Below are 15485 nucleotides of genomic sequence, written 5' to 3' on the forward strand. Positions count from 1 at the left end.
TAATAAATGCCGGGCCTGAGCCTGCGAGCAGGTGAGGCAATGGCGCCATGGGAAGCAGAGTTCTCTTCTCTCGGCCTCCTACCCCAGTGCTATGAGCCTAGGGCCGACCATCGAGCTTTACTTCGTGATTATACAACTTTGCACACTGGTATTTTACGGTTTATATTTGGTGATCTTCACAGTGTCAAGGGCTTTGCACATTCGTCCTGCTTTGGTTTTTTAAGAAATGCAGAAAATACTTATAAAATATTATTTGGCACAATGATCGAACCTAAAGTCGGAAGTGACCCCGGTCTAACGTGCTAGCCATGAAGGAATCCAGCCTGAGGATGGGCACTGGCATCTCTTGATTAGCTCTGGTGATGGAAGGCTCACTCTGCCCCCAGTTGTTAGAAGGTCCCTTTGTTCACTATTTGTCTCCATTCTCTCTCTTTTTTAATGTTTATTTTTATTTTTGAGAGAGAGCGACAGAGACAGAACATGAGCGGGGGAGGGTCAGAGAGAGAGGGAGACAGAATCGGAAGCAGGCTCCATCCAGGCTCTGAGCTGTCCACACAGAGCCTGACACGGGGGTCGAACTCACGAACCGTGAGATCATGAACTGAACCAGATTCGGACGCTTCACCCACTGAGCCACCCAGGCGTCCCCTGTCTCCGTTCTCTAATTGTACTACTGTCTTTAGCGATAAGGAACGAGTTTAGTCACCTTTCACATAAAAGTTCTTCCTATATTTTTAGGTAAACGCAGCATGGTCCTTAGGACTGTCATACCTGATTCCTGCAGCCATTCTCAGAGGATGTGAACTCCAGACCCTCGGCACCCAATCTCCTTCCTCCAGACAGATTTTCATCATCAACCTCCCCCTTTCAACCCAGGCAATGGCAAGTGAAGCGGCCTCCACGCGGCCAACACAGAGGACGAGACTGTCCACGTGCAGCCCGGGCCCCCCACCCCTTCACCTCCCTGGATGTTCTCAGGCCAGAGACTTTTGTCCATTTCGGTGCTGTAGTCCCAGCACCTACAACAATTCCTGACACACAGCAGGCGCTCAATAAGTATTCTGAATGAATGACGTGTGTTCAGGACTTAGTAGTAAGGAAAGTGACCTGCTCCGTTTCGTACCAGAGTAAGCACCTACTGTAGCTCCCCCTGGTGGGTCCGGAAATTGAGAACAAATGAGGACAACGGCCCAGTTTCTTCTTGATGTTGAAAGAAAAACTCTTACCTAAAATAAGACGTGTGGGGGTGCCTGGGTGGCTCAGTGGGTTAAGCATCCCACTCTTGGCTTTGGCTCACGTCATGATCTCCTGGTTTGTGCGTTTGAGCCCCACATTGGGCTCTGCACGGACACATGGAGCCTGCTTGGGATTCTCTCTCTCTCTCTCTCTCTCTCTGCCCCTCCCCTGCTCTTTCTCTCTCTCTGCCCCTCCCCCGGTCATTCTCTCTGTCTCTCTCTCTCTCTCTCTCTCTCTCTCAAAATAAATAAATAAACTTTTAAAAATAAAATAAAAGAAGGCATGTGTCCTTAGCTCTCCCAGTTAACTAATTTTTTTCTTTAATATAGTTTACTGTCAAGTTGGCTAACATACAGCGTATACAGTGTGCTCCTGGTTTGGGGGGTAGATTCCCATGATTCATGGCTTACCTGCAACACCCAGTGCTCATCCCAGCAAGTGCCCCCCTCAATGCCCATCCCCATTTCCCCCTCTGCCCCACTCCCCCATCAACCCTCGGTTTTAATAAAGAAGTTCCTGGGGCGCCTGGGTGGCGCAGTCGGTTAAGCGTCCGACTTCAGCCAGGTCACGATCTCGCGGTCCGGGAGTTCGAGCCCCGCGTCGGGCTCTGGGCTGATGGCTCGGAGCCTGGAGCCTGTTTCCGATTCTGTGTCTCCCTCTCTCTCTCTGCCCCTCCCCCGTTCATGCTCTGTGTCTCTCTGTCCCAGAAATAAATAAACGTTGAAAAAAAATTAAAAAAAAAAAAAAAAAGAAGTTCCTAAAATATTAGGCTTTGATAAACTGAACCTAATCATGAGGAAGCATCAAATTGAATGACGGAACAGTCTGTAAAAACAATGTGTCTGCGTTCTTCAAAACGTCCTGAAAGACCAAGAAACTCTAGATAACAATTCCAGATGAACAAAAGCCTATCAGTTTGCTTTGACATGAAAAGCTAAATTCAACGGAGTCCACTGAGGGGGAAAAAGGTGTGTTCGGTTTTTTTCTCAAAAGGATAATATTGGAATAATTAATTAAAATAAGGACTGTTTTTTAGATAACAGTATGGGGCAGCTAGCTTCCTCAGGTTTGAAAATTGTACTGGGTTATGGGAGAGAACACCCTTGTTCTTGAGAGATTCGTGCTGACATACTTAGGGGCTAAAGGTCGTGATGCCTGCAATGTACTTGCAAATGATTCTTTAAAAATAATATGGGACTGTTTTGGGTTTTTTTTTTTTTTTAATGCTTATTCTTGAGAGAAAGAGTGAGACAGAGCACTAGCAGGGGAGGAGCAGAGAGGGAGACGCAGAATCCAAAGCAGGCTTCGGACTCTAAGCTGTCAGCACAGAGCCCGACGCGGGGCTCGAACCCACGAACAGTGAGATCATGACCTGAGCCGAAGTCGGAAGCTTAACCGACCGAGCCACCCAGGTGCCCCTTGTGTGACTGTTTTTGAAAAACCGTATGAAAAATGTGAGAAAATGTTACCAAGTGGTCATTCTAAGGGAAGGATGTACACACATTCATTATGTTATTCTTACAACTCTTCTGTAGGTTTGAAATTTTTCATAATAAAAAGTGAAAAAGAAAGGAGGTACTAAAGCCACATGTTTCACGTAACAAAGCCACAGCTATTTGTCCTGGTCTCAATTAAACACTTACCTGGCGCCAACCACCTGCCAGGCCTTAACCACTAGTCCCAAAAGCGCATCACTGGTCTCAAAATTAAAGAGCAAAGAAATCAAACTTTCCTGTTTGACGCGCCAGAGTGTTCTGGGTAAAATTTTCCATGCAGAAACAGCACAATGAAAACCTTAGCTGATTCAAGGAAACAAAAGCACCCACAGGGAAGCCCCTCGGCGCTGTTTGCTTCGGGACCCCCGCCCCCCACCCCCTGCCAGAGCCTCCTGTCTGCCCACTCATTTGCGGACCTTGTTTTTAAATAGATCGCGATTAACCGTGTGCTTCTAGAGCCTCTAGGTTCTGCGCATGAACTACACTGGGGGATTTCGTTCGGTCGCCCAGCCCAGGGCGGAACCCCAGGACGCGCTGTCCCCGTCCCCGCGCGGGGACCCCGCACCTTTCGACTGCGCGATGTAGATGAGGCGGCTGAAGATCTTGCGCATGCGCGGCTTCAAGGCGAAGTTCTTGGCCCCTCCGGTCACGGAAATGACAAGGTTGGGCGTTTTCAGGTGCCAGTGCTGGGTCAGCAGCTCATAGAGGGTCTCCGCGTCCGTGTCACAGGACAACCGGATATACTGCGGGGAAGGGGGAAGGCGGCAGGGTCAGCGCACCTGTCGCCACAGCCACCTGCTCCTGTGGGGAGGGGCGAGGCAGCTAAGGGGGTCCCGCGGGGAAGTGTAAGAAAAGCACTAGGCTGCGGGGGGCGGGGGGGGGTGCCTAGGGGATGGGGGCGCCACCGAGGGCCCCCCCGGGGCCGGCTGGAGAACCTGGGAATTTATCCCACAAGCTGTGGGGCGCCTGTGAAGCTCTGAAGCAGAGCACGTGGGTTTACATGTTAGGGAATCTTCCAGCACTAGGGCTGACTGCAGACCACGGGACAAGACTGACACAGGGGAGCCAGCCGTGCGCACACAAGAGCTGGCAGTGACCCATCCTGGAGCAGGGGCCCTGGGGAGAGACAGCAGTGTGGGTCACCCTCCCGGGGCCCGCCCCCGGGGGGGGGGGGGGGGAGGGGGGGGGTTGAGGCATCCAGACCCAGGCTCCAGGCTGCCTACGGAGGGTACTGCCATGGACACAGAAGACCCAGGGTACCACTTTCCGGCCTCAAACCTTGCTGTGACACCCCTGTAAGAGCCTGACATGTGGGTGTGTAGAGGGACAGGGCACCCTATTCGGGGCCATATGTCTTCTCAAGAATGCCACGCGCCACACTAAATGAGACAACTCCCAAAAATGGTCAACGGCCTTCAGCAGCAGCGGGGGTTCCACGTGGATGTTCCGAGGTCGCCTGCCGTGTGCCCCGGGGAAGGGCCTCTGAGGGACAGCCGGTCACCAGCTGAGTTTTCCAGTCGCACGTAAGGTGATCACGGCTTTTTGACTTTCACAAGGTTTATCTTTTCCTGCAATCGTTTTGGGATTGACTGCCCGTCCCCTCCTGCCTCCACACTGTTGGACAATTCGAGGTACCTCCAAGGATTGTGTTACAAGGTTACCAGGTGCCTCCCTGGTTGTGTTAGTATATGAATCAGCTAAAGCAGAGAACCGTCTCCTACCTTCCCCTTCTTCCCCAGAGTCTCAAACTGAATATCCCCAAAGGCGTCCGTTGGAAATTCCTTGGTGTGTTTCTTGTAATTCCATTTCTCATTTGGGTTGATCTGGGTGCCTTCCACGTGCTGGCTCTGGGTGTAGCCACACTTACACACGTTTTCCCTGAGCGGAATGATACCGAGAAGGAAGGAACAGATCTCGTTAAGCCTACTGGACGGGGTTCATCATGTTTTTAGAGGAAACCGCACAAGACAAGCTTAAATAAACGCACAAAGAGATCTGACCATCGAGTCTTATTTCCAGACTATAGTCATCATCTCGGCTGATTGTTTACAAACCACCTTGGTGCCTTAGTCCTGTCGTCTGCTATCCATCCACCAAAAAGCGGGCTCCAGATCGCGAGCTAGGATAGAGGAGCGCCCTCAGGGAGTTGTCTCTGCATAAACAGCCATGAGGTTATTACAGGATTAAGCCTCGGAAGTCTGAAGACCATGACTGACCTTCCTGCGTGGTTCACAACGCGCGGGAGCTCTGAGGCGGGCCTCTGAGGCAGCGCCAGACTTTCCGAGGTGAGGTGAGCCCTTCTCCCGGGAGGCAGGGGGCCCCTGGCCGGGGCTCAAAGCGACCCGCAGTTTAGAGAGACCATCCCGTCTATACTGGATGTCACCTGCTTGGGAGACTTTCCCCACTTGGGCTGGACAAGGACAAGCTGAGCAACACATGAACACTATTGCTTCCCATGAAAAGTGCAAGGGAACTAACGTGTACGTGTTTGCTAAGTGACACGTGTGACCATACGAAGTTGGAGGAGGATGAATAAAATAGGCAGTGAGAGGTAAAGGATTGAAAGTCCGCCCTGAGTCAGGCCTGGGGCGAGCTCACTGCACCCAGGGAATCACGGGATGGGAAGCCCGCTCTCCGGTTCGGGGGACCTCTCGGGAACAGCCAGCCTGGCTGTGAGGGGCGGCGCAGAATAAGCGGACCCCTCCTCTACCCCAGCACAGTCCTTCCCCCCCTCCCCCCTTGCTCGAGAGGGTCAGAAACAGTGGCGCACACTCTGTCGAGGGACTTTCAGGCTGTGGCGGGGCCCTACGAGCAAATCAAGGAATAGCAGATGTGGTGACACCAGAAGAAGAGGAAAAAAGCAGTTAAAAAAAAAATCTCTAGGGGCGCCTGGGTGGCGCCGTCGGTTGGGCGTCCGACTTCCGCCAGGTCGCGATCTCGCGGTCCGGGAGTTCGAGCCCCGCGTCGGGCTCTGGGCTGATGGCTCGGAGCCTGGAGCCTGTTTCCGATTCTGTGTCTCCCTCTCTCCCTGCCCCTCCCCGTTCATGCTCTGTCTCTCTCTGTCCCAAAAATAAATAAATGTTGAAAAAAAATTTTAAAAATAAATAAATAAATAAAAAATCTATAAACAAATGCGATGACTACTTGGCTCCTCTAGCCGGGGCTATGTGGCGTCCCGACCACCACGACAAAAACGTCAACGCGGCCAAAGCAACGCTCCCTAGCGAGGCACTGCTCACCCTTCTCCTGCCCCACCCACTGGGCCGCCCCTATTCTTTTCTCCCGTCAGTCTTTGGACGAGATTCGGGAGGGCACTCGGAATTCAAAGGAGCCACGACCAGTGGAGAAGCAGGACAGAGTTCTGTCCCAAGAGGCTGGAGAGTGGCAGAGGGAGACCCATGTCTGGCCACTGAAATAAGCCAGAGGGGCAGAGCTCTCCTTTTCCAGAGAGGGGAGGAAAGGGACAATGGGGCAAGACAGAGCCACCACCAGTGAGAGGCCAAATGTCCCGATCTGCCCAGGAAAATTCCACTTTATATCTGCTGTTCAAGCCCTGGGAGGGTCAGGGCCTCCATCGTGCTATCGGTGTTCCAAGTCTCAAGGTATGCAGTCACCCTAATCACCAACCTGCTAGAAAAGATGTCCCTCTGGCAGACACGAGCCTGTGACGCCTAGCACATTTGTGCAGCGCACAACCTGGGCAACCACTCGTAGTGACTCTGACGCAAGGATTCCCTGGGCAGGCTGGGTCAAATAAAGGTATACAAGCCTGAGAAAACCTGTTAGGGTTTATTTTATATTCTCTTTCTTGGCACATAAGGGCATCCAGCAAATATCCTCCAAACGATGAAGGAATAAATGAGTAAATGGATACATTGATTAGTCTCCTGTAAATCATTTGTATCTTAATCATTCTTCAGTGATTTTTGTAAACTAGGTATTTTTTTGCCTTCTGGAAGATGGGCTTAAGCATACATAACTGTCACATGGCTGTCACAGGAGGAAGGGCAATGTTATCAAGGTCTTCCTCACTGATGACTTTATTTAACAGATGGCAAAATGTAGAAATAATTCTAAAAACACTCTGTGGCAGTAGATCCCGTTTCAATTGTACAAAATGACAATAGTGGTCTTGTTTTTCTGTGACACCTTCTAAAAGTTCGATGGAGCAGAAACCAGTTTGGGGAGGAGGTTTTATGATCGCTCCAGAAGCAGACAGATTCTAATAGGGACCAAGATTCTACTACCTGGAAGCAATTGGCCTCAACCGTGTGACCTGAAATGAGTCACTCAGACCTTTCTGAACCACGGGGAGCCCAGGGTAACTGCCAAAGCCACACAACAAAGACCATCCCTAATGAGGAACAGACACATCCCAGCAGGAACCTTCCCACGCTGCTCGAACTCCTAATGGTGATACTTCAGTGCGGTCCCTGCTGGAGAGTGCACATGGGATGTGGACCCCAGCGAAGCTGTCCCTGTTCCTCAACCCTATCCACGCGGGTTGGATTGAGACAAGCCTTTCCTTGGGTTCGGGGTGACATGACTGTTTCCAACTGCAAACCAACCCTTTTAGGTTAAGCTGGCGTGAGTTCCTTGTAACTGAAAGTTTTCCTTACTGTAGAGGATGGAAATTTTCTGTGCTCAAAATATATGTCAGACTTTCAGTATTTTCTTGGGCTGTAAAAATCTAAGTAAAGCCTGGATCCAAAGGCACGCAGCAATGTTGCCTTGGAACAGTTTGGAACAGTTCTCTGGGCATCACGCAGTCGGGCCAAAAAAAAAGTGAATTGACCCCAGTTTCCTGGGTGCTTTTCTTACTAAGTCCCAGGGCACTTCCTGAGTCAAGGCTGCCCCCCAGTGGTCTCAGAGTCCTCCCCACTAGGGTCCAAGTTGACTTCCTCTCCTTTCCCTTTAGCCGTTACCATCTTGCTATCTGTTGGGGTCTGTCCACACCCACCGAAGGTCAGTGCAGGATGGGGGGGGTAGGGGGAGAAGTCCCTGCCTCACCTGCCCTGGCTACAGCTGAAGACAGACTCTTAAGCCCTTTTCCCTTCTATGGGGAGGTGTGTGCCTCGGGTGACCTTGGCTGAGAGAGTTGTCTGGCTCCATTTTGATGGTCTGCAGGCTGGTAATGCTCTACGCAGGAATTTGCATGGATTGGTTTACAAATGGAGAGGAGGCCAGAAAGGCATTAGGAGCACAGATACCTGCAGGAGGGATGGCGTGGGGCGGATGGGAGAACATCAGGACCCTAGTTCTACCTCTAGGACCAAGTCTGAAACCTATAGAGCGACTCGGTCAATAAGGCAGCCATTAGCCATGCGCGGCAATGTAATTTTATGTTTAAATTAATTAAGATCAAAACTAAAGAAATTCAATTCTTTGATCATACTAGTCACATTTCAAATGCTCAATAGCCACCTGTGGCTAGTGACTACCGCAATGGGCAGTGCAGATATAGGGCATTTCAATCGTGGCGGAAAGTTCCATTGCACAGAGCAGCTACAGAGAAGGTAGAGTTCTCCTTACTTCTACCTAGAATGCAGCATGGCCAAGGCAATGCGAACTAAAGAGAACAAACCCAGATCGGGGTCTCACAGTCTCGGAAGTGCCAGGAGGCAACCCAGAAGCAGGGCAGCAACATTTCGGAGGGTGCTCAGCAGCGGGTGCAATGGTTGGGGCTCACTCTCCAGTGACTAGTCAAGAAAGTGGAGAGACTTGACTAGTCTGGGCATAGCACATACAAGCAACCCCAGGAATTCTCTGGGGAGACTTGGACAGCCTGTGTTAGTTTGAGGGGGAAGGAAGCAAATTCAGGGTATCAATACCAATAGTCGCTTCATTTGATTTCCCTGTCCGATGGGTAATTTGGATGACACAGAGTATTCCCACCATCTGTGGAGAGATGGGGAAGTTCAAAGAGTCTAGGGTCTTGACCTCGGTCTACAACCTTGTGCCCTTAGGAGAAGGGAATCAGAATACCCTGAGGCGTTCTGGTCTTCAGCTTGTGTTGCTGAAGGTGGGGACTGCTCCCCTTTGTTTCCTGCAAGATTCAAGCTGTCATCAAGCACTCTAACGTAGGCAACTACAGGTTTCTCCATGTGACATCCATTTCCTGGTTGGCTGGTAGGAACACCCTGATTTTCCTTTGAAGAACCATCCCTCTCCACCCTGGGTCCATGTGGACACGATACCCAAGCCTGGCCCATCAACACACCCATTCCCTAGCCCCAGGGATGAGTTTAGAGGTGGGCACATGGCCCAAGCCAGGGCAAAAAGAACCATGGACATCAGTCCAGAATTTCTGGTGGAATTGCTAAGAATGAGGCCCTCTTTCCCCCACTGGCAAAATGGTAAGCTGATAACCTATGAGATACGGTGATCGTTTTGGCACCATTTGTTAAGAGGCTGCTCACCCAGAGGACAACAGAAACGACAGGTGGAAAAGAGACAGAGTCTTGGTGCTATTAAGCTCGGGCTCTGGCTGTGCTTTTCAGCCGAAATGTCCCATTACTATCCCTTTGACTTAAGCCAATTAGACTGGACTTCTGTACCTAAGAAACTGTTGAGGAATACAGTCTGTCTGAGCCAGTGTCGTTCTTAGAAAGGGTGGGAGCAGGGGATAAAAAGAACACACAAGCTAGGAATCAGAAAACCTGGGTTCAGTCCTTCATCCATCTCCCACTGGCCATAGGACCTTGGGCAAAATACTGAACTCTCGGGGTTCATGTGCCTTGTCTGTCAAATGATAGCAAGCCACCTTGAAGGGGCGGGGCAGGGGGGGTTGTAGAATTAGCGATCAAGTATGTTAAGTCCTTGTGATATAGCAAGTTCCCAATAAATATTTGTTGAGTGAATGAATGAACCCAAATTGTATTTTCTACCCATCAAACAAATATATTAACAGCAAAATCTTTCATTGAAACATTCAGGGAATAAAGAGCTGACTCATGAGGTTTACATCCCATCAAAATGACTCACGAGGAATACGTGTACACCAGTGGCAAAACAGAGATTCTTAGTTTTTCTGATGTTCCTTTTCTCATTCACACGAAGCAAGAAAACACACTTATGAAGAACCTTTTATGCCCTGAGGCATCACAGCATCGAATCCTTACCACAACCCATGAGGAATTCTTTGCTAGCGTTTTAGCATCAGAGAATTCGGTGCAGAAAAAAGGCTAATTGGCTCAAGGTCACGCGGTGAGCAGGCAGCCGAGCCAAGGTGCGATGCGGGGCTGGTTCCAACGAACCTGCTTTTACTTGTTCTTACTCTGTTCGCTTGAACTTCCTCTGTTCGCTGTCTCTGTTCCGCAGAAGGTCAGTGCTTTAATTATAAACGACAGCAGCAACTATCTAACCAATGAAGAGTTAGATCCTTTCTTCTCTCGGCAGCGGGCAACAGAGGAAAGGCAGAGGGACAGGATGAGAGGTGGGCGGCACGAAAAACGTCTCTTTGGGTCCGGGCACATCTTCTATGGGAAAGATCAGGGGTCCACTCATTCACTCCCTCCCTCATTAACTAACATTCATCGAGGACCTCCTCCTGCATTCAGAGCCGCTGGGGGCTGCTCCCCGTGTTTGGAAACCCAGCCTTGATGGTACAAAACACTAGAGACTCGGAGCGGACGAACCCCCGATTGGATGGGAAGGCCGTACATCAACAGCCTCACGGAGGAGTCGATCGGATGGCCACGTGTGCTCGTGCCCGGGGTCACCTGCCAACAGCTACAACACAATAGCCTTCATTGCTGCGGCCACTCAGGTGGGCTCCCAGGCTCATGGGAACACCGAAGGGGGCGACAGCCTCTCTTAGAGCCTCTACCAACTATTGCCAAAGCTAAAAATACAAAACGAAATGCTACCGCCCTTGGGGACCCGCTCAAGGGACCAAGTCCGAGCTACTTGCCAAATTCTTCCTGCTCGCACACCATTTCTGAGAATCGCAAGATGAAAACAACTTTAATAATGAACTAGTGAGCATTTGTTTGTTTGTTGTAATGGTTGTTAATAATTTATTTTCCAACCCGGAAGCAAAAACGGAGGGGAAATAGATACTTACGTGGCTTTGGAATCTTTGGTAAAGAAGACACATTCCCGTTTCTTAAAATTTGCTTGAATAAAATTCACCAAGTCCTTTGGAGAAAGAACGTTGGACAGCATATCACTCATTTATTCGAACACACTGCTGTTATTAACAAATACGAAAGATGATCTAAACCTACTTCAAAGGCTTTAAGAATTTACCACGTATTCATAGCACCCAGCGTCCATCCATGTTCTTAGAGTACACGACGGTTTTTAAAAGAGGCATACATTTAAATTTTATAACTAAATGCAAATTTTTCTAAAAGTCAACTTGGAGTTATCTTGTAATAAATGTCGTGATACACATACAAATTATGTTTTCCCGTCTCTAGGACTACCGAGGGAATGTATGCATTTGTTGATAGTTTACCATAAATAATGTATCAAAGCAGATTCTCTGTCCTCTTACACTTGCTTTTCTAAAGAAGACATATTTCAGAGATTCCTTCTGGGCTTGTATTTTCTCCCCCATGGGCAAGGTGGTAAGGCATATCCGGAACCTCATTTTGAGAAACAACCACAATTTTTTATACACCCAAAGCTTCCCTTTAGATGGGAAAGCAAACTATATGGAAAGAGATGAAAAATACATTGGAAAACACTGTACTCCTGGGGCACCTGGGTGGCTCAGTCGGTGAAGCGTCCGACTTCGGCTCAGGTCATGATCTCATGGTTCCTGAGCCCGAGCCCTGCGTCGGGCTCTGTGCTGATGGCTCAGCACTTTGGATTCACTGTCTGCCTCTTTCTGCCCCTTCCCCGTTCACACTCTGTCTCTCTCTCTCTCTCAAGAATAAACATTAAAAAAAAATTTTTTATGGGAATGCAAGCTGGTGCAGCCACTCTGGAAAACAGTGTAGAGAGTAAAAAAAAAAAAAAAAACCTAAAAATAGAACTACCCTACGACCCAGCAATTGCACTACTAGGCATTTATCCTAGGGATACAGGTGTGCTGTTTCGAAGGGACACATGGACCCCATGTTTATAGCAGCACTATCAACAATAGCCAAAGTATGGAAAGAGCCCAAATGTCCATCGATGGATGAATGGATAAAGAAGATGTGGAATATAGATACAATGGAGTATTACTCGGCAATCAAAAAGAATGAAATCTTGCCATTGGCGACTATGTGGATGGAACTAGAGGGTATTATGCTAAGTGAAATTAGTCAGAGAAAGATAAATATCATATGACTTCACTCGTATGAGGACTTTAAGAGACAAAACAGATGAACCTAAGGGAAGGGAAGCAAAAATAATATAAAAACAGGGAGGGGGACAAAGCAGAAGAGACTCATAAATATGCAGAACAAACTGAGGGTTACTGGAGGGGTTGTGGGAGGGGGGTGAGCTAAATGGGTCAGGGGCACTAAGGAATCCACTCCTGAAATCATTGTTGCACCTAATTTGGATGTAAATTTTAAAAAGTAAAAAATAAAATTAAAAAAAAAAGTTTTTTTAATAAACATTAAATAAATAAATAATTTTAAAATTTTTAAAAAGAAGAAACCACTACACTCTTCAAGCGGGAGGCCAGAATTGCAACATACTCAACTGGTAGAGAGACTATATAAAGGACTTCAAATCACGAACGACAGGACAGACAACCTACGGGGGAAATGGCAAAAGACGTGAGCACAGAGTGAATAAACAAGGACGCACGGATAACCCGTGCACGTGTGAAGAGAGGCTCACCGGCATCGGTCATGAGGCGAACGTGAAGCGAAACCACCGTGACTTCTCACTTCCCCGGGGAACCAGGTTGGAAAAATCAAAAAGGCAACTGACGCGGAGAGTGATGAAGGGGACGGCAGGGGGGCCTCGCGCCCCCTAGGGGTGGGTGAGCACATTGGCGCGACCACTCTGGAAAATGGTCTACCATGGCCAGCAAATCACACCCCTAGAAAGCACCCCCGGTTGGAGAGAGAGGTAGGTCTGTCCGACGAAACGTGAGCCCACAGGCTGAGAATGCCTGGCCACGGTGGTCAGCCTTCGGGGGGGACTGTCTTGCCCTGGGGAGGTGGGGCCGGCGGTCCAAACCCTCAGGTACGGGTGCAGGGGGCAGGGTGCGGGCAGGTGCAGTTCTCAGACAGCGTGGTGCCAAGTCTGGCTTCCCAAGTCAGGCTGCTGGCACCAAAGCCAGCCGTGACTCCTCATCCCCGACAGCAGCTGCTCACACATACGGGGGGGACAGGCAGCGTCTTGGCATGAAGTCCACGGTGCACCCAGCAGTCGGCCCCTTGCTCCCTTCTGAGACATCAGAGAAACAGGGACCACACGCCTCCTCTTCCCGGCCCTTCGAACGAAAGTTATCCCACAAACCCCGGGTCTTAAACCAGACCTCATGATGGAGAGGTGTCCACCCTTCACCCACCCGGCTTCACCCTAAGAACGTTTCCCAGGGAGCCCCAGCTCACACACCCCAAAATGTTCACGTGGCATTGCTCCTAATAGCAAAACACAGAAACCCAAATGTTCCCCGCAGGCCGGATGAACACAATGGACCGTTGGACGGCAGTGAAAGGAATCGACAGAGATGAATCTCGAAAATATAATGAGGAAGAAAAAAACAAGTTCCCCCAAGAATACTTGTAGAATTTCATATATGTCAACAACAGATTAAAGTAAATAATACATTGTTTAAGGATATATATATATATATATATATAGGAAGGAAGGAATGGGTCATAGAAAATTCAGGATTGCAGTCACCTCTGGCAGGAGAGAGGGGACAACAGGGGGGTGCAGGTGGGGGCCCTCCAAAGTCCTGGTGATACTCTGTTCCCTAAGCTGGTGGCCGGCACAAGAGTGTTCATTATATTACTCTTCCTTAAGCTGGAAATTTACACTTACGCATTCTTGTCCACAGACACTAAAAATACGGAAAGCAACGATGATTCCTACCCTCATCTGAATGCATAATTTTTGAAAGCCTTTGATGCCCTTCCTCCCTGATAATATTTCCTAACCTCTTAACTAATTCTGAATCTGCTTAACCACAAACGAAGAAGATTCAACAGATGTAGAAGCCAGCGAAATCAGTGGTCGTGGAGGGGCAGTGGTGTGAGCACGGCTCTGTTGCTAAAAATTCCCTCTGTTGCTAAAAATGCACTGTGCAGAAGGGTGTGTTCCTTTATTTTAATGTTTGTTTATTTTTGAGAGAGAGAGAGAGAGAGAGAGAGCACAAGTGGGGGAGGGACAGAGAGAGAGGGAGACACAGAATCCGAAGCAGGCTCCAGGCTCCGAGCTGTCGGCACAGAGCCCAACAAGGGGCTCAAACCGAGCGAAGTTGGCTGCTTAACCAACTGAGCCACCCGAGTGCCCCCAAAAGTGTGTGCTCTTGAGGGGCGCAAACAGGGCTTTCTAGAACTGAGGCGTCCTTGGGTGGTCTCAGAAGTCCTACCCAGGGGGCTGCCAGCACTGCTGAAGGTGTGTCCAGAAATCCCTTGGGAGCCATGGAGTGGCCTTGTCCCACCATCAGCCTTGGTCCGTTGCCCAGAAGCATCAAAGCCCCATCCAAACCCAGAGTGAGATGGGTAACGGCCTTCCCCGCCTTCCCCGGAGGTCTCTCATTGCCTGAGGCTGGGGGACAGGCCCCCTCGTCTTTGGCCACCGTTTGTTTCTGCAGGGCCAGGGCTAAGGTGAGGCCAGGGGCAAAATGTAGGGGGCACGGGGGGGGCTCTGGGTCGGGGATGGACAAGTGCAGGAGGAGTGCCTGAGAGCCAGCACTGCCTTAAATACGCGGAGGCCCGGGGGGGGGGGGGGGGTTTTTGCTCCCTTGTTTGTTTGTTCAGAGCTCCCTGGTAGCTCACAAAGCCAGCCCCGTGTAACCACCGGTCAGACCCGCACACTGATGGGCCCGGCAGCGGAGCACCCTTCCCCATCCCTCTTCCGTCCTCTTTCCCACGGCAAGCCACCATCCTGACTTCCAACATATCCCAGTCCAGGGGGACCGTTGGTATCAGACTGCAGTGTCGTCTTTATTTCCGGACCAGCGAACACATTCGATCTGCCCAGAGGGTGGGCACGAAGCCAGTGGAATCTGCCCCAGCAGGAGCACCGGGGACAGCGCAGAAGGGCCCCTGCTGGTCCCAGGAAGCAAGGACTGGCGAGTCCCTAGGAGCTCAGGACAGCGTGGACGCGGGGTTAGAACGGGAGACGCGGGTGCCCCGGACACCAGCTAGAAGCTGTTGCAAGAACAGATGAGAACCGAACAGAGATGCAGCCGTGGACTTGAAAGGAAGGACTTAGATTCGAGAGTCGTTTCTGGCGAACCCACAGGATTGGAAGCAGAAACACCGAGGATGAAACGAGGGTTAACAGGGCAGCATCGTAAATGTCAGGAGCGTCCACTAACAAAGGCATCTTTTCCCAACTTATCAAGGTTACCACCTTTCAAATAAGGACGCTGGAGGGGCATCTGGGTGGCTCAGTCGGCTGAGCGTCCGACTTAGACTCAGGTCATGATGTCACCGTTTGGGAGTTCGAGCCCCAAATCAGGCTCAAGGCTGTCAGCAGAGAACCCGCTTGGGATCCTCTGTCCCCTTCTCTCTCTGCCCCTTCCCGACTGGGACTTGTGCAAGCTCGAGCTCTCTCTCTCTTTCTCGCAAAAATAAATAAACATTTAAAAAATAAAATAAAATAAAATAAAATAAAATAAAATAA

The 15485-nt window shown here is 49.9% G+C and overlaps 1 protein-coding gene across 1 annotated transcript in view; it reads right to left on the minus strand.

Moving 5' to 3' along the window:
- TRPM8 (transient receptor potential cation channel subfamily M member 8) overlaps positions 1-15485 on the minus strand; it is a 96190-nt gene that overhangs the window by 67147 nt on the left and 13558 nt on the right. The window contains exons 3-5 of the mRNA XM_040450613.1: positions 10798-10871; positions 4454-4610; positions 3298-3475 (exon numbers count right to left, since the gene is read on the minus strand). Of these exons, the coding sequence (XP_040306547.1) occupies positions 3298-3475; positions 4454-4610; positions 10798-10871 (409 nt within the window). The remainder of the gene's footprint in view (positions 1-3297; positions 3476-4453; positions 4611-10797; positions 10872-15485) is intronic.

Source organism: Herpailurus yagouaroundi, unplaced genomic scaffold, assembly GCF_014898765.1.
Source record: "Herpailurus yagouaroundi ecotype Mexico unplaced genomic scaffold, PumYag 202, whole genome shotgun sequence".
Classification (NCBI taxonomy): domain Eukaryota; kingdom Metazoa; phylum Chordata; class Mammalia; order Carnivora; family Felidae; genus Herpailurus; species Herpailurus yagouaroundi.